The 26,553-nt window shown below is 44.7% G+C and overlaps 1 protein-coding gene and 1 long non-coding RNA gene across 2 annotated transcripts; both read left to right on the forward strand.

Moving 5' to 3' along the window:
* The first annotated feature begins 8,663 nt into the window (after positions 1 to 8,663).
* Positions 8,664 to 10,068, forward strand: LOC148061410 (H-2 class II histocompatibility antigen, A-Q alpha chain-like). Its single transcript, XM_087812658.1, has 4 exons — positions 8,664 to 8,873; positions 9,001 to 9,267; positions 9,346 to 9,627; positions 9,702 to 10,068. Exons 1-4 carry the CDS (start codon positions 8,816 to 8,818, stop codon positions 9,836 to 9,838), a joined length of 744 nt encoding a protein of 247 aa, XP_087668784.1. The 5' UTR covers positions 8,664 to 8,815; the 3' UTR covers positions 9,839 to 10,068.
* Positions 10,069 to 23,733: 13,665 nt separating this feature from the next.
* Positions 23,734 to 24,261, forward strand: LOC148061411 (uncharacterized). Its single transcript, XR_015713623.1, has 3 exons — positions 23,734 to 23,829; positions 23,925 to 23,956; positions 24,039 to 24,261. It is a non-coding gene; the product is annotated as an uncharacterized LOC148061411 (long non-coding RNA).
* The last annotated feature ends 2,292 nt before the right edge of the window (positions 24,262 to 26,553 follow it).

The raw sequence follows: 26,553 nt of genomic DNA on the forward strand, positions 1-26,553 counted from the left end.
AATCAAATGAGGTCTGAATCGGCAGATCTGTTGTGTGGAGTCCCTCAAGGTTCTGTTCTGGGTCCTTTATTGTTTTTGCTGTACTTGATTCCCCACGGTAAAATCATTCAGAGATTTCCAGATGTTTCTTATCAGATTTTTGCTGATGACATCCAGCTCTACTGCTCTTTTGATCCAACTGAGCCCCAAAGGCTGAACAGCTTAGTCAATTGTTTGCTAGAAATCAAACAATGGCTGAATGAAAACACTCTACAGCTAAATGTGGACAAAACTGAAACACTGGTGATTGCTCCTGATGATAAGGTTCCATGGTTGAGTCAGTACTTGGGTGACTTAGGTCAGTCTGTCAAACTGAGCCTGGGAAACCTGGGTGTTGTATTTGATAAAGACATGTCTCTTGTTGGACACTGCAGAAAACTGACCAGAAACTGTTTCCTTCAACTGAGAAAAAATTCCAAACTTAGGAAAATGTTGTCGGAACATGATCTGGAGCTTGTAATCCATGCGTTTGTTTCTTCTCGTCTGGACTATTGTAACAGATTGTTTTCATGTCTTAACAAGAAGGAGCTGTCCCGCCTGCAGTTGATTCACAACTCTGCAGCGAGAATTCTAACCCGCTCAAGTAGAAGAACTCACATTTCTCCGATCCTTAAAACTCTTCACTGGCTTCTAGTTTCTTTCAGGATCAACTTTAAAATTCTGGTTCTTACTTTCAGAGCTATTCATTGTCAGGCTCCTCCTTACATCACTGATCCAGCCTTACACCCCAGCTCGGGCTCTGAGGTCTGTGGATCAGAATCTACTTATGGTTCCTCGCACACGGTTCAGGACCAGAGGAGAGAAATCTTTTCAGGCTGTTGCTCCTAAGCTTTGGAACAATCTTCCTCTCTCTTTGCGCTTGATGGAGTCTACTGACTCCTTTAAGAAACATCTTAAGACATTTGTTCAGGCTTTTCCTTGATTTTCTGGAACTCCTGTGTTGTTCTCAGTATTATCTTGATCTTTAAAGTATATACTTTTTTGAGTATTGTTTTGATTTTTAAAGCGCTTTGTGACCCTGGTCTGGAAAAGCGCTATATAAATAAATATTACTTACTTACTTACTTACTTACTGTAGTATGTTTTTTTAATTTTCCTAATTTGAAACGTTGTCTGTGTTTACTAGTTTACTATCTTTAAATCCCTTCAGTTACACATCTCAATACAGATGAACAGCCAAATGACCATTGAGAAATGCAACAAGTGTTGCTTGTTCTATCACTGCCCTTTTTGAGAGGTCACCAAATTCAGCCCAGCACGGATGGACAAAATTGAACAGCACATACAAAGCCACGTCAGAAAGGCAATCATCATGGAGGTGTGTACAGTTTATCTTTAGTTAGTTCCTCATATGTTGCATCATAGATTCTAAAAAAATAAATAAAATAAAATAAAATTATAACCATTTTTATATTTGACAGACTACACGATACACAGATGTGGACTGCAGACCAGAACCTCACTGCTATTGTCCGTATTGTGGTGATACAGCTGTCATGGTTGCATGTTGCATGGATGAGTGTATCTTTAAAATATGTTGAATAACAGAAATATGTATTCAGTATTAATACTCTTTGGTGTGTGTTCAGTACTAAAAATCCAATCCTTTTCATACAATGCTAACAAACTCATCTGTTATCTTTGCAGTAAGATCACATCCAAAGTATGTCCTGGCAGCTGATGCGAAACAAGGTTTGGCAAAAAAAAAGTGTGGTAAAGCTCACATTATCATTTACCTTTCTTTTGTTTAATATATATATTTTTGAATATATTTATATAGCACACTCCACAACAAATTGGTGGGCTCGACTGTGGAGTCTTCATGCTGATGGTGAGATATGGTTTTAAGTATGTCAAATTCGGGTTCTACTTAACATGTTTATCATTTAACTTGTTTCCAATTTATCTTTTTTATTGTTTTTTTTAGTACGCCTTGCAGCACCGTTCAACTTCACAGCAGTATGTGCAAATGAAAATATTAACCTCTGTTGTTTTTTTTTAAGCAAACATTGAGTTCTTCCAATACATATTTGTCTTCCAGTCTGACCTTCCAATAATAAGGAAATGGTGGACCCTGGTTCTGAGGGAGAACTTCGGGGACTTCCATGAAAGACAAGTCCTACAAAATTGCATTACTGTGTGAAGAATCCATGTCTAACCAATTCATTGCAGGACAAAAACCATGATGACAGAGAGATTAGTTTTTTATTTCATAGTTTGGGTTAGGTGTTTTGTTTGTTCCTTTTTGTTGTTTGGATGTTTTATGTAAATACAGTTTTATGAACAGTGCCACTGTGTCTTTTAATAATGTCATTAATATACATGTGTCGTTAACATCTAATTGAACCTTCACAGCAATGCAAAAATGAATACATCAGATAATAACAACTGTTGCAGGTGTCTCATATTTAAGCCTTATATTGGTTTTATTCAGATACGAAGAATGACACTGCCAAGATATTGTGTACAGTGTTCCAGTGTCTGTTTGGTAAACTGTTCAGGAGATTATACCAATAAACACTAATTTATGTTTGATTTTGAGACAATATGCAAAAACTTTTATCTTAAAACATTGAGGGATTCTCTATAATGGTAAAAATAAACAAGTGAGTGAATAGTTCATAGCAATACAATAAGTACTTGTTTATGGTAACCCTTGCTGAGAACATAAACAACGAAAAAAAACAAAAAATGAACGTGTCACACCTGTATACGTGCCTGTCATGCGCGGTATAGTTTTCAAAACATGTTAGATCATCCATTATCTTCCAAAAGTATCTTTAAAGCGCTGTTTACTAACTAGTTGTGTTGTTTCTTATTATAAATAAACTAAATACGTGTTGAACGTTCAACTAACTCCCTGTTTATTTAAATGTAATCACGCTTTGTCGTTCGATATGAAAATCATGTTTATCATTTGAATATGTTACAGATTAGTTTAAAAAACATGCTCGTAAACAGGTATTTAAAAATGGCGCTGTTTAAAAAAACTCGTCTGAAACAACTTCCTGTCTGGATTTACGTTCCGTCTGAAATTACCGGCTGCAGATGGACCCTCCTCACTGCAGACTCGAATGTTTGCATTGCATTGTACAGTTGTGCATTATTATTAGTAAAACGGCTTCAGCCAATCAGCAGCTTCGTCACATGTAGCGCGGACACTCCCGGTGTTGTCAAAGTCACGTGTGTCGTCAGACCAGGAGATAAACGAACGGAAAGTGATTATGTTGACGAAGATCGCCTTTTTCTCAATATAAATGTTTTATGTGGTAAAAAGTATAATCTTGATGATGTCAGACGCTGCATATGCGAATGTTTCTGTAAAATATGTTTTATGGGTAGAAGAAACGTCAACAGAACATTTACATGATACTTTTTACCACACATAAAAACATTAAAACATTTATATTGTCAAAAACACGATCTTCGTCAACATAATCGAATCGCTCAAAAACAGTATGAGCTACTGATCCTGTCGCCATGTCGAGGAGATAGGCTCTAGCAAAGGCTGAGGCGGACGCCCAAGAGGCTCCCAAGAAAACACCCGCGAAAGAGCCACTGTAGCTGCCACACCACGGGTGAAATGTGCCCCTAATTCGCTAGGAGCAAAACCACTCGCTGCCTGGTAAGCCTGGATAATGACCGATCTCACCCAATGAGAGACCTCTGAGGGGAGACCGGCTCACCCAGCCAACATCTACTGTGGCAAATTAATAAGGCGTCAGAGCGGCCGAGTGAGGCCAGGCGCCGCAAAACAAAACCAGCACAGGACAACAGGTGAAGACGATCTTGACCGGGGTCCAAGTGGGGCGGCTGGAGAGTTCCAAAAACTTGATGTCCTGCAAAACCAAAGCGGGAAGGCTCACTTTTCGACCTCTGTCCCGCTTACGGTCTAGCTTAAGACGACCAAACCATCTCTGTAGCTCCCTCATATGCAGCAAGCCCAGCAGCACTGCCATGTCAGCTGCTGCCACGATCCCGAGGAGGGACATAACAGCCCCTGCTGTCGTCACATGACGCTGAGCTTCCAGCAACTGTGTTGTCAGTCGGAGAATGGGCTGGGTACTCGTGTCCGGGAGGCACGCAAATCCTTCCTCCCTGTTCAGCAGTACCCCCCGGTAAACTAACTTCTGGACTGGAGTCAGAGCGCTCTTGCTGAGGTTCACCATAAACCCAAGGGTGGCAATATGGCTCAACACCTTCTGTGTGTGAGCGTGACTTTCTGCCTCTGACCGGGCAAGGATCCACCAGTCGTCCAGAAAAGTCAAGATACTCACCCCATTTGCTGTCATTGGTTCCAGTGCTGCCTCCACACACTTGGTGAAGGTCCTGTGTGCAAGAGATTAGCCGAACGGGACTCGAGTGTATTAACACGTTCGATCCTCGAGGGCGAAACGCAAGTACTTCTGATGTCCAGAACGTGAAAGTACACGTCGGTCAGGTCGATAGATGTCATCCAATCTCCTGGACTTTCACCTGTCAGCAGTTGTTTTACCGTCAACATACAAAACGGGCGGGTGGCTATAAACTTCAAATAGCTGAGATCCAGTATTGGCCCCCATCCACCGGTCTTCTGGTGGATGGAGGTCCACACTGGACCCCCGGCACAAGGATGTACCGGGAGTAAAACCCGCTCATCATCTCTGCTACTGGATCTCTTCTGCAGCATAATAAAGAAGTTGTTTCTTAGACAGGATAACTTCTCCTGTTCCGCCAAGCGTGTCCAGAGAATCCCTGAAAAACACAGGGTTGACGGTCAAACTGGAGCACATAGCCCCGCCTGATTATTTTCCTCTGCCATCTGGAATCAAGTAAAACCAGGCGACTCCAAGACGAATAATGTTCTGTCAGAACCGAAGCTCTGATGAACGTCAGGTAGTCCCTCGGCCTGCCACCGTGACTGTCACGAGCCGCGTTTCTATCTCTTGAATCAACAGAGCATGTACCTGAGCCGGATTAACTAGAACCCCCACTCTCGTACATATAATCCAGCTCCGTGGGAACCACGCATCTCTCCAGCTGCCTGACCAGCAGGGGCGGTAGCTCCTCACCCTCATCTGGTCTCGGAACAGCGGGAAAACCCCGCGCATAAAGGTTCAATGGTGCGTCCGTTGCATGGCGCTGTCAGACCGGCACATGTCAACACAGAAGTGAAGTAAACACAGCTGATTAAGCTGGTCTGGTGGAGATCTGCTTATAGGTGAACAGGCTCGCTGGAGATCCTGATCTCGAAACCGGGTCTTCAAACATGTCACCACATAACACGTCATCAGGGCGGTAGTTCCGCGCCCCCGTAGGATTCCAGGATGGGGTGAAACCCTTGGTGCGTAATGGCGCCGGGACGCACCGTTCCATGGCACTCCCACCCAGAAACACCTCAAGTGCTTTCAACACCATCCAGCCGGCGCTGCTAAGGAAGAAGATGGAGGACGCAGGAGTTGGGACACAGCTGGCAGCATGGACGATGGACTACCTCACCAACAGGCCGCAGTATGTGAGGCTGCAGGACTGCAGGTCTGAGGTGACCATCTGCAGCACCGGGGTGCCTCAAGGGACAGTGCTGTCACCTTTCCTTTTTTCCCTCTACACGGCGGACTTTACCTATGACTCCAGCAGCTGTCACCTCCAGAAGTTTTCTGACGACTCGGCCATTGTGGGCTGCGTGTCTGGGGGGGGCGAGCTGGAGTACAGGTCAGTCATCAAGGACTTTGTTGACTGGTGTGAGAGCAACTACCTTTGCTTAAACACCGGTAAGACAAGGGAGATGGTGATTGACTTCAGGAAAAAGTCCCCACCACATCAACCGGTGAGCATCCAGGGCTCGGACATTGAGCTGGTGGACAGCTTCAAATACCTGGGTGTTCACCTCAACAATAAACTGAACTGGTCCACACACGTCAACGCCGTGTATAAGAAGGGCCGAAGTCGCCTCCACCTCCTGGGGAGACTGAGGTCCTTCGGAGTGTGCAGACCACTTTTAAGGACCTTTTATGACTCCGTGGTAGCCTCTGCTATCCACTACGCTGTGGTCTGCTGGGGAGCAGGCAGCACGGACCGGGACAGGAAGAGACTGAACAGGCTGGTCACGAGGGCCGGCTCTGTCCTGGGCCGCTCGCTGGACTCGGTGGAGGAGGTGGGAGAGAGGAGGACACTCTCCAGACTATCCTCCATCAGGGACAACGCTCTCCACCCACTGCACCTGACCGTGGAGGAGCTGGCCAGCTCCTTCAGTGGCAGGCTCTGGCACCCCCAGTGTAGGACGGAGCGTTATAGAAGGTCCTTCATCCCAACTGGTGTCAGGATATTTAACTCTCTACTTTAAATATCCTGATGCTAATCCGTAGTGTGTTTTTCTTCTCGTGTGTTTTTTATTTTATTTTTTTCCGTTTTTTATTTCTATTTTATTTTATTTTTATTCTATTTTATTTTGTTAATAGTGTCAATTTCTAATTTTGTAAATAATTTGTATATTCTTAAGATCGTTTTTATTTTATTTTGTATTATCTCTTTTATTATTTCTTTTTCCTTGCACTTTATTTTTTTCCAACTGCGCTGTTGTGAAAGTGTGTTTCCCCTCTGGGGATGAATAAAGCTTTTCTATTCTATTCTATCTATTCATCATCTCTGCTACTGGATCTCTTCTGCAGCATAATAAAGAAGTTGTTTCTTAGACAGGATAACTCCTGTTCCGCCAAGCGTGTCCAGAGAATCCCTGAAAAACACAGGGTTGACGGTCAAACTGGAGCACATAGCCCCGCCTGATTATTTTCCTCTGCCATCTGGAATCAAGTAAAACCAGGCGACTCCAAGACGAATAATGTTCTGTCAGAACCGAAGCTCTGATGAACGTCAGGTAGTCCCTCGGCCTGCCACCGTGACTGTCACGAGCCGCGTTTCTATCTCTTGAATCAACAGAGCATGTACCTGAGCCGGATTAACTAGAACCCCCACTCTCGTACATATAATCCAGCTCCGTGGGAACCACGCATCTCTCCAGCTGCCTGACCAGCAGGGGCGGTAGCTCCTCACCCTCATCTGGTCTCGGAACAGCGGGAAAACCCCGCGCAAAAAGGTTCAATGGTGCGTCCGTTGCATGGCGCTGTCAGACCGGCACATGTCAACACAGAAGTGAAGTAAACACAGCTGATTAAGCTGGTCTGGTGGAGATCTGCTTATAGGTGAACAGGCTGGCTGGAGATCCTGATCTCGAAACCGGGTCTTCAAACATGTCACCACATAACACGTCATCAGGGCGGTAGTTCCGCGCCCCCGTAGGATTCCAGGATGGGGTGAAACCCTTGGTGCGTAATGGCGCCGGGACGCACCGTTCCATGGCACTCCCACCCAGAAACACCGGGGATATTCCTGAAATCTTAGGAAAAATATGGACAAACTTACCACAGATGTCAATGTTTCAGCCAAACAGAGTCCCGTTGTCTGCAAGAGATACTTACCTGGATTGCTCTCGCACGATCTCTGAGGCAGCGTGGGTCGACAAGCCTCGAGCCCCTTCTTGTCACTGTCAAGAGCCGTGAGAAGCGCTCGGCAGGCCACACAATCAGTAAACGTGTGATTTGGGCCTAGTCAAACGAAGCAGACATGTGTGTCCCCCCTCTCCAGGCCGTCTTAGCACTTCATGCACACACATTTGTCCACTTCAATATTTATTCGCCATCATTACATTCCACTGTCAGGACAGGAGGAAGTGCGGCTGGTATTTCCTGCCTTTATAGGAAGTGGACTGAACCCAGCTGGGTGGGGAGTTCAAGGATAAACCAATAGCAAAGCAGTTAGAGGGCGGAGGACCAAATGACGTAGAACCAAAAGCGCACCACAAGTCAGGTAGAGAACAAAACTCAACAGTACTGAAATAACAAGAGAGTGGTGATCAGAAAAAACATAGCAGGGAGTGACGATTATATTCTGAAGCCTGTTGCAGGAGAGGTGGCTGTAAGCTCTGCTGCCAAGTTGGTGATTAGGTGATGAGCTTCAGCTGCTGTGAGCAACAGGCATTCTGGAACTCAGGAAACAAAGGATATGTAAAATAGGTTTCAAAATAAAATAATGAAAGAACCATGACAATAATTTCTGTATCAATGTGAAATATTGGACAATATTAATACACCGGCATGCTCATAGAACTGGAGTTACATACAGGTAAAATATACAGTATGTGTAGTTCAGTTTTTAAAACATTTTCTATATAGTGTTAAACACAATGGATGGAATGGATCCCTTCTGACAGATCTGTAAACAATTTTGAAAAGAAATATGTATTTTCTGTGTATAGAAAAAACTTTAGATCTTTAAGTTCAGCAAGAAATATGGTAGAAAACCATATTTATATTTTTGTTCATTTTAATTTTAATCTTAATTTATTTGTAGAATAACTTGAACAGAAATGTTATCTTTCTGAGGATTTTATTATTCCTACTTAACCATGTATGAATAAAAAGTCGAACATTACATAAATATATGCTAAGAAAATACTGTTTATAAAAATTAAATAAAAAGGATATAATTAAAAACACAAGGAAATTATTTTTGTTTTAATTGTTGACACTTCCCAGAAGTCGGTTTCAATCTTGTTCAACAGGTTTCATGAATGTGATCTGAGCGCTAAACAAGGAAGTTGAATCTTATTTCAATGACATGTAACAGGTTCAGCTCCCATCACATTTTTAATACGTGGTAAATACATTGTTGCTGCATTTTACATCAAGACACAAACTTGTATCCAAGTATCACGGGGTGAGTGAAGGTTCACTGGCCAGGAATGAAGCTCTCAATTTTAATTTTGCTTGTTTTGGACGTCATCTGCTCTGCCTCTGAAGGTAAGTTTCCGATTTTCAATATGCAAACTCAATTACAACTTTACAGTTGAAACAAACTTACATTACTTATCATAAAATAACATAACAACTCTCTAATAACAAACATTTCATTTTCATTTTGTTTTAGTTACTCATGAGGTTTCCTGTGTGGTCGGTTGCACTGAAAACAGCACAGAGGCAGAGGTACTATGTCAATTCGACTCAGAGCAGATTTTCTACACAGACTTTCAGGCACAGGAATTGGTTTACACTGTTCCTGAATACATAAACTCTGGCCGGATTCTTTATTTTGACCACGAAGAGCTGTTGAAGACTGCGATTGATGGCAAGAAAGTGTGTCCCAAAATCCTGACGGAGTATGATGTAGCAGAGGGACATCAAGAGGAGCCAGAAAGTAAAAATATTATCAAATATGTTGTAACTTGAACAATCCAGTAACATAAAGCTGTGTTTGTCATTTGACCTACTAAAGATCCACCAGAATGCCTTATCTACCCTGCGGAGCAAGTCCTTCTGGGTGACGAAAACACACTTGTGTGCTTCGTGAATAGTTTCTATCCACCATCCACCAATATTACTTGGACCAAAAACCTTCAACCAGTGTCACGCCACGTTTCAGTGAGTCAATATTATCCAAACAAGGATCACACCTTCTACCAAATGTCTACCCTGAAATTCCTGCCTGAGGAAGGAGATGTTTACACCTGCAGTGTGGCGCACAAAGCTTTGGAGAAACCCAACACAAAGCACTGGGGTGATTGTTTAAACTTATCAACATGGATATTTTTAAGAGTCTGTCTTGAGAAGGTTTTCTTTCTCTCTCAACAGAGGTGAAGTTCAAGCATCCCAGCATCGTTCCAGATGTCATATGTGGATTGGGCCTGACTAGTGGGGTGGTTTTAATAGCAGCTGGAGCAGTTTTGGCTTTCAAAGAAAAAGTCACGTTTCAAAAAGGTGTTATGTAAAGAGTTAAGTTACCTAAACCTCTTGATTTTGATAATCATTTTTGTTGGTTCAACATCATGAGGAGGAGTTCAATTGTATCTGTCTGTCTGTCTATTCTGCTTACCTTATCAGAGGGGATTTTATATGCTTATCTTGTTTCAGGAATAAGATCTTAATCATTGGGAATTCTAACTTTCTATATAGCCCTTTTTCTAACAGCTTATACAAATAAAATATCTTATTATCATAACCTGCTTCCTTTTCTATATATATGTTCTCCATGCTAGTAGATTGCGTGATTTAATAAAATATGATATAAAAAAAATAGTGAAGAGAGCTTAGATCAAATCGTTATTGCGCGAATTGGTTGACAATTTGATTGACATCAAACACAGCAGCCAGTCTGAGCTCCCACCTCTTCCAGTGTATGAAGGGCAAAGTTAATATGAATCGAGCATAAAATGAGAAAAAAGTGCAGACTTCCCGACAGTCATTTAACGCAATTCAGAAAAACGTTATAAGCTTGTTTTTTAAATAATATATTGCCGGTTTAAGTAACAAATGCCGGTTTTCCTCATGTGATCACGTGATCAAGGATACATCCTTAAAACACACTTGTATTAATACACCATCACATGATGACTATTTGTAAATTACCTCACGAATATAATAAGAATACGCTCAAACCCAAACAAGTTAAACAGTTGCATGTGAGCCACACATTCTAATGACGCTCAGTGACGATCAGACAAAGTGATGATAATGTGAAGTAACTGATGAACAGTTTTATTTTGGTTAAACTTCATCTGAAGATGTTTTAAAAAGTTTTATAATGCACTGGTCACCTCTGTAAATTCAGTATTCTGGTTAATAACGGTGTATGTAAAATATAAACATCTACACTGGAGCACATCTGAACTCATTTACAATAGTGTGTCATATCAGACATGTTTAAAATTAACAAATATTAACTGTTAGTTTGAATTCATGTTTTCATTTGTTTTTGTTTTTTCATGATCACAGAAAGGAGAAATTTAAGTCTTGTGCTTCATTTAAATATGATCGGCATATAGAAATGGAGGCATGGAAAGGGATGAACCTGTCTGAATTCTTTGTTGATTTGGATGAACAAAGGAAAAGGGCTCGAATTTGTGTCAAGTATTCGTAATAACGTCTGAATATTTTTTTGTGCATCATTTGGGTTTGAATGAATGACCATTTTCATTAGGAAATCAATGCAATTCTTAGTACATATGAGTCTGAACTTGTCTGCAGTGGAGGATGAGATTTAACACGACAGGCTGACACTGAGACCAGGTCTCATGGACATTTTTGGAAGTTACTCTCAGAGGAAAAGTATCTTCTTATGAGGAAATATGCTCCTCACAGACTGTGGCGGGACCTGTAAAGGATGTCTCTTAAAGCAACAACACTTCAAAATTAAGGGAAAACACTTCGACATTTAGCCAAAAAAGAAATGTGCAGCATTGCAAAAGAAGCGACGTTCATGACAGTTCGGGGACATTATTGTTGAAACACCGAGAGACTGAAGCGATGAGTAGCGAAATATAATAATAAAAAAAGTAAGTAATCTTCATCTAATGTCACGCTCAGAGTGTCAGAAATCGTCAATATTCACGGTACATTGTTTTATATTTTATTATTCTTTTAGCATCTCCGTGTTCACACTGGAGTAAAGCTATCCGACACTTCCGTGATCACAGCCAAGCTATCCGACGCTAAATTTAGAGTGCGCATAATGGCAGAACTTTAGGGTAGCACTGAATCGACTAGGAGAGATCACAACTCGAACGTGTAGAATAGAATAGAATAGAAAAGCTTTATTCATCCCCAGAGGGGAAACACACTTTCACAACAGCGCAGTTTAAAAAAATAAAGTGCAAGGAAAAAGAAATAATAAAAGAGATAATACAAAATAAAATAAAAACGATCTTAAGAATATACAATTATTTACAAAAATTAGAAATTTGACACTATTAACAAAATAAAATAGAATACAATAAAATAAAATAGAAATAAAAACGGGAAAAAAAATAAAAATAAAAAACACACGAGAAGAAAAACATACTACGGATTAGCATCAGGATATTTAAAGTAGAGAGTTAAATATCCTGACACCAGTTGGGATGAAGGACCTTCTATAACGCTCCGTCCTACACTGGGGGTGCCTGAGCCTGCCACTGAAGGAGCTGGCCAGCTCCTCCACGGTCAGGTGCAGTGGGTGGAGAGTGTTGTCCATGATGGAGGATAGTCTGGAGAGTGTCCTCCTCTCTCCCACCTCCTCCACCGAGTCCAGCGAGCGGCCCAGGACAGAGCCGGCCCTCGTGACCAGCCTGTTCAGTCTCTTCCTGTCCCGGTCCGTGCTGCTGCTCCCCAGCAGACCACAGCGTAGTGGATAGCAGAGGCTACCACGGAGTCATAGAAGGTCCTTAATAGTGGTCTGCACACTCCGAAGGACCTCAGTCTCCCCAGGAGGTGGAGGCGACTTCGGCCCTTCTTATACACGGCGTTGATATGTGTGGACCAGTTCAGTTTATTGTTGAGGTGAACACCCAGGTATTTGAAGCTGTCCACCAGCTCAATGTCCGAGCCCTGGATGCTCACCGGTTGATGTGGTGTGATGATATATGATATATGATATATGAGTAATATAGATATACGTATAAGTAATCCTTTATTTGTTTTTTTATGGAAATTAAAACGTTTTTTCTCATTTTACATCAAAACTCAATAAATTTAGAATATAGTGAAATTATTTATTAATATTCATTTGTTGTATTTCAATACAAAAACATTTCAACTTTAAACAGCAATAAAATAAAAATCTACAAACCTCTGTAAATAATAACATAACATATAACACACAATAACATATATATTATTAAAGATAAAGGTTTTATCAATCATATGAATGAGTTTGGAAACATTATTCTGTAGTTTTTTGATTTCATCATGTTATGAAATCAATGTTGTATTCATTTCAATATAAATACATGTAAACTTTAAATGACAATAAAATATGAATAAAGTTGGAGTCATTTTACCGTAGTTTTAATTTTATTTTAATATGGTCTTATTATTGTGTTCCCTTTAACATCTGAACTTGTTAAATAAATTTGCATCATCAATTTAAAAGCTTCCCACACTTGCCTTCCCATTGGGAAATGACATGTTTGAGATGAAGTAAGATTATTTAATAATTAATATCTGGGTTTTTATTTGATTGGATGATCAGTGTCAACTTGTGCATTTAACTTTGATAAGGGAATAAGCTGTAAAAAATATAATGAATGAAGTAAAATTGTACAAGATTGTTTGTGGTATGGACTGATGTATCGTAAATGTGCCTAAAACGGTTAAAACATGATTAAACCAACAGGGTTTTGAGCAGACGGATAATTTTTTTTAAAGGCTTAACGAGGTAAACCAATCACTGAAGGAAGTCTTTGGGGGAATGAATAGAAAAAGACCAAATGTTACCAAAGTGTGGTCCATGATATGGCGTTCCTCTTTCAGAGCATTGTCCAGACCACTCCTCGAAGTAAATCTTACCACTCCATTTCCGTTGAAAAAGCCGGTTTTTCTGTCCTACAAAGAAGCAAAAGTTTAAGAACCATAATGTCGACAATTATAATACAGCTCGTAATGTACAACTTTTGTTAATATATTTTGAAAGCTTTTCGTTTCAATTTACATTACCCTTGTGTAGTCTAAGGCTTTTCAGTCATCTTTAAGGCTGAGGTGCATCTCAAAGTAATCAAACAAGAAATTAGACATACAACACTTGAATAAACTTACTAATTTAATGAAACATTGTCCAACTTTTCCAAAGTGTCCAAAGTATGTTTTAAGCTCTTCTGCAAAACAAGAGGAGCACAATTATTAGAGGTTAAATAATTCACTTGAATAAAAACAGAACATATCAACTAACCCAACTGAATTAACATTTTTGTGTGTACTAATAAAAGCAAGCTTGTTCCTTTAGGTTGTTTTTTTTTTGTAGCAGCCCTTATTTAAACAAAAGTGCAAATCTGCAAAAGAAAAACAGCAAAAGTATCATGCAACTTTTACATTGTATTACAAATGATCAATAGTGCATTTAGATCATTCATTTTGGTCCCATTATAGATTTTTTTTAAGCAGTTGATGACTGCATAAACCCCCCCCCCAAAAAAACCATAATTCTGGTTGAACATTCTATAAAATTGTGAACATTAGTTTGTTCCGTTTTTCCACTGCTTGTCTTGCCCTGTAAAATATACAATTAATATTATTATAAAATAGATAAAAAACAATATAAACCGTTTTATAGATGCGTCTATATAAATTGAGATAACAATGTATACATGTGATATTTGTGTAACGAACTGAGAGATGAGTCCTCGAAGACAAGACACTATATAAAACAATAATATATAGAGATAATAGATAAGTTTTGCAATAACATTAGAGAACTGCAATATAATCGTAAACAAACTGAGCATCGGAGGTTCTGCGTCATTGGTGCTCCGCCCTCCAACGGCATCGCTATGGGTTTACCCCGAGGCACCGCCTCGTCTCTGAGAAAGCTTAATGAACTCGCCACCCAGCAGGGGGCAGTACCTTCCTATAAAGGCGGGCAGCACCCGCCGCACTTTCTCCATTTTCAACTCAGCGAGAAAGCTCCTGGATACAGCATGGCGGACGTAAGCATGAGCGTGGACGTAGACGTGTCTTTGTGTTTAACGTGTGACACCCCCCTGGGGAGGGGGGACACACATGCTCTCTGCTTCGTCTGTCTAGGCCCAGATCACGCGTTTGCGGATTGTGGGGCCTGCCGTATGCTTCCCGAGGAGGTCCGGAAGAGACGGGGAGCATACGAGGCCCGTCGGCGCACGCCGCGTCCTCCAGCCAGGTCGTGGGCCGACTACGACGAGGAGGACGACCGGCGGTGTTATGAGGCGGATCCGAGCACCCTGTTCGGTTCCGAGCCGGGGGACGTCGAAGCGGTCGGGGGAGCCGGGCCGGCTCCTCGCTACCCGCTTGACGCCCTGCCGCGCATATTCACCGCCGCGGCGAACCGCATGGAGGTCGAGCTCCCCCCCGTGCCTCCACTCGCGCCACCACCGTTTACATGCGGAGTGAAGGTCGGGCGGAACGAAGCGCGCAGGCCTGCTGTTCCGGGGGTTATTTGTCCTAAGCTGGACGAAATCTGGGGCTACGCGCGGCGAGGGTCTGCCTCTCCCATGGCTTCAGGGCCTCCCGTAGGATCCTACGGACCCTATTGCCGTGTGGACGGGGTGGACTGGCGGCGCGGTGTCCCGGAGCCCTCGGATACGGTACGTGCCGCCCTCGACCCGGGGGCTCGACTGTGGCCAGGCCGTCCTGTAGCTCTGCCTAGAGCTGAAGACAGGTTGACGGCAATGTTGTTCAACCGATCCTACAAGGGGGGGACGCAGGTGGTCTCCCTCGCGAACAACATGGCTCTCCTGTGCGGTGCGCTCGACAGGCTCACCGTGGACCGAGACGACCTTGGACCTTCGGAGTTGGAGGAAGTCAAGGACTCGGTGGCTGCGCTCCTCCGGATGTCGCAGGCGTACGCGATCCTGGGAGGGGGTCTACGCGACGCTGGACAGCTGGGCCACCGGCACCTGTGGCTAGACCTGGCCACAGCGCTGCCGGAGAGAGACCGGAGGCTCCTCCTGGACGGACCAATTACGGAGGACTCGCTGTTCGGTCCGGAGCTCCGGAACGTCGTGGCCCGGCAGGAGGCAGCGCAGCAGGAGTCGGCGCAGCTCCGCCATCACCTGCATGGGCGTGAGGACGAGGCGCGACGGGGGTCCGGCGCTCGGAGACGGAGAGCCCGTTCGTCGGCCCCATCAGCTGGTGCGGGGGGGGAAGCGTCACCAGAGCCAGCCGCCCCAGCAGCACCAGCAGCAACGGCAACAGCCGCGGCGGGCGACGAGCGAGCGTCGCCGGGTTCCGCAGCAGGAGCCGGGGAGCCAGCAGCGGAGCCAGCAGCCGCAGCGGAGCCAGCGGAGGAGGGACCCGCAGCGGCGAGGACGCAGGGGCGTCGAGGCTTCGTCTCGGGGGAGCCCTCCTCCCCCTTACTCTTTCAAAGGGCTTTATGTAAATAAAAACAAAAGAACGTATGACGTTTCTGTGGTTCGTTATGAGAGAGATGTTGGTAGCGTGCATGTGTTTCCGCCTGTGAGTGTGACGTATTCACAGGCGTCATTAGAAACTTTCGCCGCTAATGCTAAGCTAACATGCTCCGCCGGTCTTGGACGGCGTGATTTTCCTCTCATAACACAGTCCGAAGGAGGTTTTAAACCCCTTCGTCCGGGTCATACCGAGACTGCAATAACGGAGTCTGTCCACACGAATGAGGGGCAGACTCCAACCACATGTGTTTTGTTTACAGACGAGCAGAGGTCCGCGAGACCGGCTGAATCAGCTGTGTTTACTTCCGCGTCGACCAGCGCTCGTGCCCGACAGAGCGTGACAGCTGATGAGGTGAGTGGAACTTGTCCGGACATGTCTATGTTAACCGGAGGTTGTTCCTTCCCCCACAGCGCTGTCTACAAACACTGGCACCGTGGAGGACGTCACGTTTGGCGGCGGAGCAGCGCCATGGAACTGACGCAACCTGGTGTTTTTACGCGCGAGTTTTTTCGCCGTTCTGAGACCAGGCGAGGGCGAGGAACTTCCGTCCCGTCTGGTCGATCAACTGGAGAGGTGCGTGGCGGTCGGATCTCACGAGTGACGAACAGGTCGGGACCGCCAGCGGGGCTGGAGAATGTACGGGACCGGGTGAGTGATGCGGTGCCGACGCGCGACCTAACTCACTTCAGCTCCGGGTTAATTCTCCAGCGCTTTCCTCCACATCGCGGGTTTTGTCAGCTCCGGTGACACTAAGAAGTGCTCAGGGAGTTGGGAAGACTTCCGGGGGGGGAAGGGAACACGCACGACGCGCATCTGAGGTGTCTCACGCGCACTTGCGCGCTTCTCCCACAGAGCCGGCTTTTATGTATGAGAGTGGGGGTTCTAGTGAATCCAACTCGAGTACATGCTCTGTGGATTCAAGAGATAGAGACGCGGCTTGTGTGATGCCCTTTCGTCTACGGCCCGTCCATGGGGGGCGGGCCGGAGGACTACCCAAGGTTCGCCAGGGCTGCGGTTCTGACAGAACATTATTCGGCTTGGAGTCGCCTGGTTTTACTTCTAGGACCCACTTGGCTGGGGGGAGTAATCAGGCGGGGCTATGCGCTACAGTTTGCCCGTCAACCCCCGCGTTTTTCAGGGATTCTCTGGACGCGTATGGTGGAGCAGGAGAAACTATCCTGTTTGAGAAACGAGGTGTCTACTCTGCTGCAGAAGGAGGTCGTAGAACTGGTCCCTGCAGCCGAGATGATGACAGGGTTTTACTCCCGGTACTTCCTCGGTACACTCGACTTCCGTTCGGCTACTCTCTGGCACCCAGGACCTTCACCAAGTGTGTGGAAGCGGCAGTGGAGCCTTTGAGAGTGAGTGGGGTAAGGATCTTGACCTATCTGGACGACTGGTTGATCCTTGCCAGGTCAGAGGCAGAAAGTTACGCTCACACACAGAAGGTGTTGAGCCATATTGCCACCCTGGGGTTCACAGTGAACCTCAGCAAGAGCGCTCTGACTCCAGTTCAACAGTTAGTTTACCTGGGGGTACTGTTGAACTCGGAGGAAGGATACGCGCGCCTCCCGGACGTGCGTATCCAGCCCATTCTCCGACTGACAACACAGTTGCTGGAAGCTCGGTGTCACGTGACAACAGCAGGCACTGTTATGTCCCTCCTGGGGCTCATGGCGGCAGCCCACACGGTTGTTCGGCTGGGCTTGCTGCACATGAGGGAGCTTCAGAGATGGTTTGGTCGTCTCAAGCTAGACCTCAAGCGGGAAAGAGGTCGGAAAGTGCGCCTTCCCGCTCGGGTTTTGCAGGACATCCAGTTCTGGAACTCTCACGCCAACCTCAGGCGGAGAGTTCCATTGGGTTGCGTCCTTCGTTACACTCAAGTGTTCACAGACGCTTCCCTGACAGGTTGGGGAGGCACCTCGGGTCAGGCCTATGTCAGTGGGGTCTGGAGCAGTCCGGTGCTCAGACATATAAACTGGCTAGAGCTGAAGGCGATTCACAATGTCCTGCTTCACCTCTCTCCCCAACTGTCACAGTCCAACGTCCTAGTATTTTCAGACAGCTCCACCGCCGTGGCGTACGTAAATCGCCAAGGTGGAGTCAGATCCCCAGCCCTCTGTGTGTGGCAAGGAAGATTTGGCTGTGGGCGGACTGTCACCTGCTTTCGCTCAGAGCCCAGCACGTCCCGGGCGAGCTGAATGCAGTAGCGGACAGACTGTCGAGGGGGGCCGTCCAGGACGAATGGGGTCTGTCCGAGGCAGTGGCAAGCGAGATCTGGTCTCGATTCGGTCACCCGGTTGCAGACCTCTTCGCCAGCAAGGAGAACTTCAAATGCCCTCTTTGGTTCTCCCTCAGGGCTTCGGACCGCCCCCCACTAGGCGTGGACGCTTTAGCCCATTCGAGGTGGCCGGTCGGTCTGCTGTTCGCCTCCGCGGCTCCTTCTCCCCCTGATTCGGAGGACGGGGCGGGGGGGGCTGAGGTTAATTCTAGTGGCACCAGACTCCCCGGGGGCGCTCTGGTTCCCAGAGCTGGTGCGCATGGCGGTCGGGGCCCCGTGGGCCATCCCTTGGGGCCCCGCTGCCCTGTGTCAGGCGGGGGGGACACTGACAGCGCCCCCGGTGCTGGGCCGGCCTCTCAAGGTGTGGCTCCTGCACGGGACGAGCTGATCGGGACCCTGGACCCGGACGTTCTCCACACGCTGGAGAACGCCCGGGCCCCATCAACACGTAGGCTTTATGCCTCAAAGTGGGGGATATTCTCCCGCTGGTGTTCAGACAGGTCCTTGGACCCCAGCTCTTGTTTGGTCTCCGCTATCCTGTCTTTCCTGCAACATTTGCTGGATAACGGGCGGACTGTGGCGACACTGAGAGTGTTCGCATTAGCCATAGCGACGAGGCATGTCGGTTTTGAGGGTGCTTCGGTTCGCGCCCACCCTTTGGTGGTGCGTTTCCTGCGGGGTGCCTGCAGGCTTCGACCTCCTGCAAGGCCTTCCAGCCCTCAGTGGGATCTCCAGTTGGTACTGGACTCTCTCACAGGGCCGACCTTCGAGCCTCTTGACCAAGTCCCACTGGATATCTTGTCTTTCAAGGTATCGCTCCTTCTGGCACTAACAACCACGAAGAGAGCAAGTGAGCTTTGTGCCCTCTCCATTAGCCCTGAGTGTCTTTCCTTTGGCGTCGAGGAGTCTTCGGTGTCTTTGCGTCCTAACCCAGCGTTCCGCCCGAAGATTCTGAGTTCCTTGTTCCGGGCGACGACCTTCACGCTGCGGGCCTTTCACCCGCCGCCTCACTCGGACCCGGGTCAGGAGCGTCTCCACCTGTTGTGTCCAGTGAGGGCGTTGGCCTGTTACTTGCGGCGGGTGGCCGAGTTTAGGCGCTCTGATGCCCTTTTTGTCTGCCACGGTAGATGCCGGCGGGGAGAGGCGCTCTCCCCCCAGAGGTTCTCTCATTGGGTGAGATCGGCCATTATCCGTGCCTACCGAGCAGCGGGTGGATCCGCTCCTAGCGGTCTGAGGGCACATTCCACCCGTGGCGTGGCAGCCTCAGTGGCTCTTTTGCGGGGTGTGGCAGCAGAGGATATCTGCTCTGCTGCCTCTTGGGCGTCCACGTCTACCTTCGCTAAGGCCTATCTCCTCGACGTAACGGCGGGATCAGTAGCTCATACTGTCTTGAGCGCTGTTGTGCCCCCCTCAGGGCCCACGGCTCAAGTGGGATTGGACCCTGGGCCGGCGGGGCCCTAGTGATGCTGCTCCAGGAGCGGCGTCCAGCTGAGGGTACATTTATCCCGTCAGGCTTCGCCTTTTGGGTAAACCCATAGCGAAGCCGTTGGAGGGCGGAGCACCAATGACGCAGAACCCCTGAGTTATCTATTATAACCTCAGGTTCTGCGAGTTGGTGCGAAGCCCTCCAACCTCGTCGCCCAGCGGCCGCCCTTCTCGCTGAGTTTTCAGTTGGAGAAAGTGCGGCGGGTGCTGCCCGCCTTTACAGGAAGGTACTGCCCCCTGCTGGGTGGCGAGTTCATTAAGCTTTCTCAGAGACGAGGCGGTGCCTTGGGGTAAACCCATAGCGAAGCCGTTGGAGGGCTTCGCACCAACTCGCAGAACCTGAGGTTATAATAGATAACTCAGGGGTTAATGTGACCTTGTAAGCCAAAACGGAGTAAACTGTTAGTCATTAACATCACATGATTAATACTTTTTTTTTTTATAAGAGGCTTACCGTGAGATACCGACCATGGGATTTTAGAAACATTCAACTGAAAAAACCTTCTGAGCACCATGCTGCTGAATGAACATACACGGAAGACAAGCGCTTGTTTGCGGGTACGGTCGCTGCTACGCTATGCGCATGTGCAGTGCAGGAGCGTCAGCGACGTAATGGCGTCACTACCGTTGGTCCACGAGCGTCTTAAAAAATATAAAATATATATTAAGTTATTTATGCGGTAAATAAGTTGTTGTCCAACTTAATAATATATATTTTCAAACCCTTTAAGAAACGTCTAGGATAACAACTGTAAGGAATAGCTCTGTATTTTAAGAGCAACATTGTTTTGAGTTTGTTTAATGCGTTATGTAACCTTGTGTGTTTGTGTGTGTAGTATTCTGTCAGGTATGAAATATGTAGCAGTGTCACAGACATACAGTATATATAATATTCACTAATATACACCGCATCGACTGCAGACAACTATATCCAGCTGCAGAGGCAGAGGATTCAGACCCGTCGTGACGAGCGTTCGGGGCGTGGCCAATTCCGGAAGTGGCCTCAGACTAACTACGCCTTTTTTTAATTTCGTGAAAGACTTCGAAGACGAAGATGGAGGAATTTGTACAAGACACAGAAATAATTAAAACTGTGACAACCATGGTGGACAACATGGTAAAATAAACAAATATCAATGTTTAAAATGTCTTTTAAATGTTTACTGTTATTTCAAGTCATAAAGTTTTCACGTAGTTAAATGATAGTTAAGTTCTACCCTCTTTAAAATGTTTACTGTCATTTCATGTTACAGTTTTCACGTAGTTAAATGACCATTCTTACGCTTTTTAAAATGTTTACTATAATTTCATGTCATAACGTTTTCACATAGTTTCAGCAATGCTTCTGTTAACTTGTTTTTCTAGATATACAACCTCAGCCAAATGTAGGTTTACAACATTGTTTTTGTTTATTAATTAGTAAGTAAGTGAGTTATTATTACTTGTAAAGAAATGAAGGTTCAAGCAATATATATATACTGTATATATACCATTATATATACACACATCAAATAAGCTTAGACGAAAAGTTAGTAATTATTATTATAACTTCACTGTGTGTGACCCTGGCCTATAAAAGCGCTCTACATATAATAATTACTTACTAATTACTAATTACTTCACTGCTGTATCTTTGGGTGATATTTCGGCACTAGTGAACAAGATGACACCCTCCTCTTGCTCAGATGACGTCCTTCCTTGTAGGCTTTTCATCAAAGTATTTGACGTAATTGGCCCCTGGGTTACCAATATGGTGAACCTCTCCCTTTCCACAGGGGTTTTTCCCAATGCATTTAAGCATGCCATTGTGGAGCCTCTGCTCAAAAAACCAGGCTTAGACCCAACTGACCTCAGTAATTTCAGGCCTATTTCTAAGCTCCCTTTCTTGTCCAAGATCTTGGAGAAGGTGGTGTCTGAGCAGCTGTCTTTGTTCCTGGATCAGAGCGACATTTATGAGAAGTTTAGTCTGGCTTCCGTAAACATCACTCTACGGAGACAGCTTTATTGAAAGTGTCCAGTGACATCATGATGTCGGCTGACTCTGGTAAATTCACTGTTCTGGTTCTCTTGGATCTGTCCTCAGCCTTTGACACAGTTGATCACCAGATCCTGCTGAGAAGACTGAGGGATGAAGTGGGACTGTCTGGGTCTGTGTTAGAATGGTTCTCGTCTTATCTTTCTGGGCGCAGTTTTAGTGTATCTGCCAATCAAATGAGGTCTGAATCGGCAGATCTGTTGTGTGGAGTCCCTCAAGGTTCTGTTCTGGGTCCTTTATTGTTTTTGCTGTACTTGATTCCCCACGGTAAAATCATTCAGAGATTTCCAGATGTTTCTTATCAGATTTTTGCTGATGACATCCAGCTCTACTGCTCTTTTGATCCAACTGAGCCCCAAAGGCTGAACAGCTTAGTCAATTGTTTGCTAGAAATCAAACAATGGCTGAATGAAAACACTCTACAGCTAAATGTGGACAAAACTGAAACACTGGTGATTGCTCCTGATGATAAGGTTCCATGGTTGAGTCAGTACTTGGGTGACTTAGGTCAGTCTGTCAAACTGAGCCTGGGAAACCTGGGTGTTGTATTTGATAAAGACATGTCTCTTGTTGGACACTGCAGAAAACTGACCAGAAACTGTTTCCTTCAACTGAGAAAAAATTCCAAACTTAGGAAAATGTTGTCGGAACATGATCTGGAGCTTGTAATCCATGCGTTTGTTTCTTCTCGTCTGGACTATTGTAACAGATTGTTTTCATGTCTTAACAAGAAGGAGCTGTCCCGCCTGCAGTTGATTCACAACTCTGCAGCGAGAATTCTAACCCGCTCAAGTAGAAGAACTCACATTTCTCCGATCCTTAAAACTCTTCACTGGCTTCTAGTTTCTTTCAGGATCAACTTTAAAATTCTGGTTCTTACTTTCAGAGCTATTCATTGTCAGGCTCCTCCTTACATCACTGATCCAGCCTTACACCCCAGCTCGGGCTCTGAGGTCTGTGGATCAGAATCTACTTATGGTTCCTCGCACACGGTTCAGGACCAGAGGAGAGAAATCTTTTCAGGCTGTTGCTCCTAAGCTTTGGAACAATCTTCCTCTCTCTTTGCGCTTGATGGAGTCTACTGACTCCTTTAAGAAACATCTTAAGACATTTCTATTTGTTCAGGCTTTTCCTTGATTTTCTGGAACTCCTGTGTTGTTCTCAGTTTTATCTTGATCTTTAAAGTATATACTTTTTTGAGTATTGTTTTGATTGTTAAAGCGCTTTGTGACCCTGGTCTGGAAAAGCGCTATATAAATAAATATTACTTACTTACTTACTTACTTACTGTAGTATGTTTTTTTAATTTTCCTAATTTGAAACGTTGTCTGTGTTTACTAGTTTACTATCTTTAAATCCCTTCAGTTACACATCTCAATACAGATGAACAGCCAAATGACCATTGAGAAATGCAACAAGTGTTGCTTGTTCTATCACTGCCCTTTTTGAGAGGTCACCAAATTCAGCCCAGCACGGATGGACAAAATTGAACAGCACATACAAAGCCACGTCAGAAAGGCAATCATCATGGAGGTGTGTACAGTTTATGTTTAGTTAGTTCCTCATATGTTGCATCATAGATTCTAAAAAAAAAAAAAATAAAAATAAAATTCTAACCATTTTTATATTTGACAGACTACACGATACACAGATGTGGGCTGCAGACCAGAACCTCACTGCTATTGTCCGTATTGTGGTGATACAGCTGTCATGGTTGCATGTTGCATGGATGTGTGTATCTTTAAAATATGTTGAATAACAGAAATATGTATTCAGTATTAATACTCTTTGGTGTGTGTTCAGTACTAAAAATCCAATCCTTTTCATACAATGCTAACAAACTCATCCGTTATCTTTGCAGTAAGATCACATCCAAAGTATGTCCTGGCAACTGATGCGAAACAAGGTTTGGCAAAAAAAAAGTGTGGTAAAGCTCACATTATCATTTACCTTTCTTTTGTTTAATATATATATTTTTGAATATATTTATATAGCACACTCCACAACAAATTGGTGGGCTTGACTGTGGAGTCTTCATGCTGATGGTGAGATATGGTTTTAAGTATTTCAAATTCGGGTTCTACTTAACATGTTTATCATTTAACTTGTTTCCAATTTTTTTTTTTATTGTTTTTTTTAGTATGCCTTGCAGCACCGTTCAACTTCACAGCAGTATGTGCAAATGAAAATATTAACCTCTGTTGTTTTTTTTTAAGCAAACATTGAGTTCTTCCAATACATATTTGTCTTCCAGTCTGACCTTCCAATAATAAGGAAATGGTGGACCCTGGTTCTGAGGGAGAACTTCGGGGACTTCCATGAAAGACAAGTCCTACAAAATTGCATTACTGTGTGAAGAATCCATGTCTAACCAATTCATTGCAGGACAAAAACCATGATGACAGAGAGATTAGTTTTTTATTTCATAGTTTGGGTTAGGTGTTTTGTTTGTTCCTTTTTGTTGTTTGGATGTTTTATGTAAATACAGTTTTATGAACAGTGCCACTGTGTCTTTTAATAATGTCATTAATATACTTGTGTCGTTAACATCTAATTGAACCTTCACAGCAATGCAAAAATGAATACATCAGATAATAACAACTGTTGCAGGTGTCTCATATTTAAGCCTTATATTGGTTTTATTCAGATACGAAGAATGACACTGCCAAGATATTGTGTACAGTGTTCCAGTGTCTGTTTGGTAAACTGTTCAGGAGATTATACCAATAAACACTAATTTATGTTTGATTTTGAGACAATATGCAAAAACTTTTATCTTAAAACATTGAGGGATTCTCTATAATGGTAAAAATAAACAAGTGAGTGAATAGTTCATAGCAATACAATAAGTACTTGTTTATGGTAACCCTTGCTGAGAACATAAACAACGAAAAAAAACAAAAAATGAACGTGTCACACCTGTATACGTGCCTGTCATGCGCGGTATAGTTTTCAAAACATGTTAGATCATCCATTATCTTCCAAAAGTATCTTTAAAGCGCTGTTTACTAACTAGTTGTGTTGTTTCTTATTATAAATAAACTAAATACGTGTTGAACGTTCAACTAACTCCCTGTTTAATTAAATGTAATCACGCTTTGTCTTTCGATATGAAAATCATGTTTATCATTTGAATATGTTACAGATTAGTTTAAAAAACATGCTCGTAAACAGGTATTTAAAAATGGCGCTGTTTAAAAAAACTCGTCTGAAACAACTTCCTGTCTGGATTTACGTTCCGTCTGAAATTACCGGCTGCAGATGGACCCTCCTCACTGCAGACTCGAATGTTTGCATTGCATTGTACAGTTGTGCATTATTATTAGTAAAACGGCTTCAGCCAATCAGCAGCTTCGTTACATGTAGCGCGGACACTCCCGGTGGTGTCAAAGTCACGTGTGTCGTCAGACCAGGAGATAAACGAACGGAAAGTGATTATGTTGACGAAGATCGCCTTTTTCTCAATATAAATGTTTTATGTGGTAAAAAGTATAATCTTGATGATGTCAGACGTTGCATATGCGAATGTTTCTGTAAAATATGTTTTATGGGTAGAAGAAACGTCAACAGAACATTTACATGATACTTTTTACCACACATAAAAACATTAAAACATTTATATTGTCAAAAACACGATCTTTGTCAACATAATCGAATCGCTCAAAAACAGTATGAGCTACTGATCCTGTCGCCATGTCGAGGAGATAGGCTCTAGCAAAGGCTGAGGCGGACGCCCAAGAGGCTCCCAAGAAAACACCCGCGAAAGAGCCACTGTAGCTGCCACACCACGGGTGAAATGTGCCCCTAATTCGCTAGGAGCAAAACCACCCGCTGCCTGGTAAGCCTGGATAATGACCGATCTCACCCAATGAGAGACCTCTGAGGGGAGACCGGCTCACCCAGCCAACATCTACTGTGGCAAATTAATAAGGCGTCAGAGCGGCCGAGTGAGGCCAGGCACCGCAAAACAAAACCAGCACAGGACAACAGGTGAAGACGATCTTGACCGGGGTCCAAGTGGGGCGGCTGGAGAGTTCCAAAAACTTGATGTCCTGCAAAACCAAAGCGGGAAGGCTCACTTTTCGACCTCTGTCCCGCTTACGGTCTAGCTTAAGACGACCAAACCATCTCTGTAGCTCCCTCATATGCAGCAAGCCCAGCAGCACTGCCATGTCAGCTGCTGCCACGATCCCGAGGAGGGACATAACAGCCCCTGCTGTCGTCACATGACGCTGAGCTTCCAGCAACTGTGTTGTCAGTCGGAGAATGGGCTGGGTACTCGTGTCCGGGAGGCACGCAAATCCTTCCTCCCTGTTCAGCAGTACCCCCCGGTAAACTAACTTCTGGACTGGAGTCAGAGCGCTCTTGCTGAGGTTCACCATAAACCCAAGGGTGGCAATATGGCTCAACACCTTCTGTGTGTGAGCGTGACTTTCTGCCTCTGACCGGGCAAGGATCCACCAGTCGTCCAGAAAGTCAAGATACTCACCCCATTTGCTGTCATTGGTTCCAGTGCTGCCTCCACACACTTGGTGAAGGTCCTGTGTGCAAGAGATTAGCCGAACGGGACTCGAGTGTATTAACACGTTCGATCCTCGAGGGCGAAACGCAAGTACTTCTGATGTCCAGAACGTGAAAGTACACGTCGGTCAGGTCGATAGATGTCATCCAATCTCCTGGACTTTCACCTGTCAGCAGTTGTTTTACCGTCAACATACAAAACGGGCGGGTGGCTATAAACTTCAAATAGCTGAGATCCAGTATCGGCC

Source organism: Callionymus lyra, chromosome 17 (genome assembly GCF_982586985.1).
Source record: "Callionymus lyra chromosome 17, fCalLyr1.hap1.1, whole genome shotgun sequence".
Classification (NCBI taxonomy): Eukaryota; Metazoa; Chordata; class Actinopteri; order Syngnathiformes; family Callionymidae; genus Callionymus; species Callionymus lyra.

Coding starts and splice junctions, on each gene's coding strand:
- LOC148061410 (XM_087812658.1), top strand. CDS start 8,816: ATGAAGCTCTCAATTTTAATTTTGCTTGTTTTGGACGTCATCTGCTCT. Junction 8,874..9,000: donor CATCTGCTCTGCCTCTGAAG/GTAAGTTTCCGA, acceptor ATTTTGTTTTAG/TTACTCATGAGGTTTCCTGT. Junction 9,628..9,701: donor ACCCAACACAAAGCACTGGG/GTGATTGTTTAA, acceptor CTCTCTCAACAG/AGGTGAAGTTCAAGCATCCC.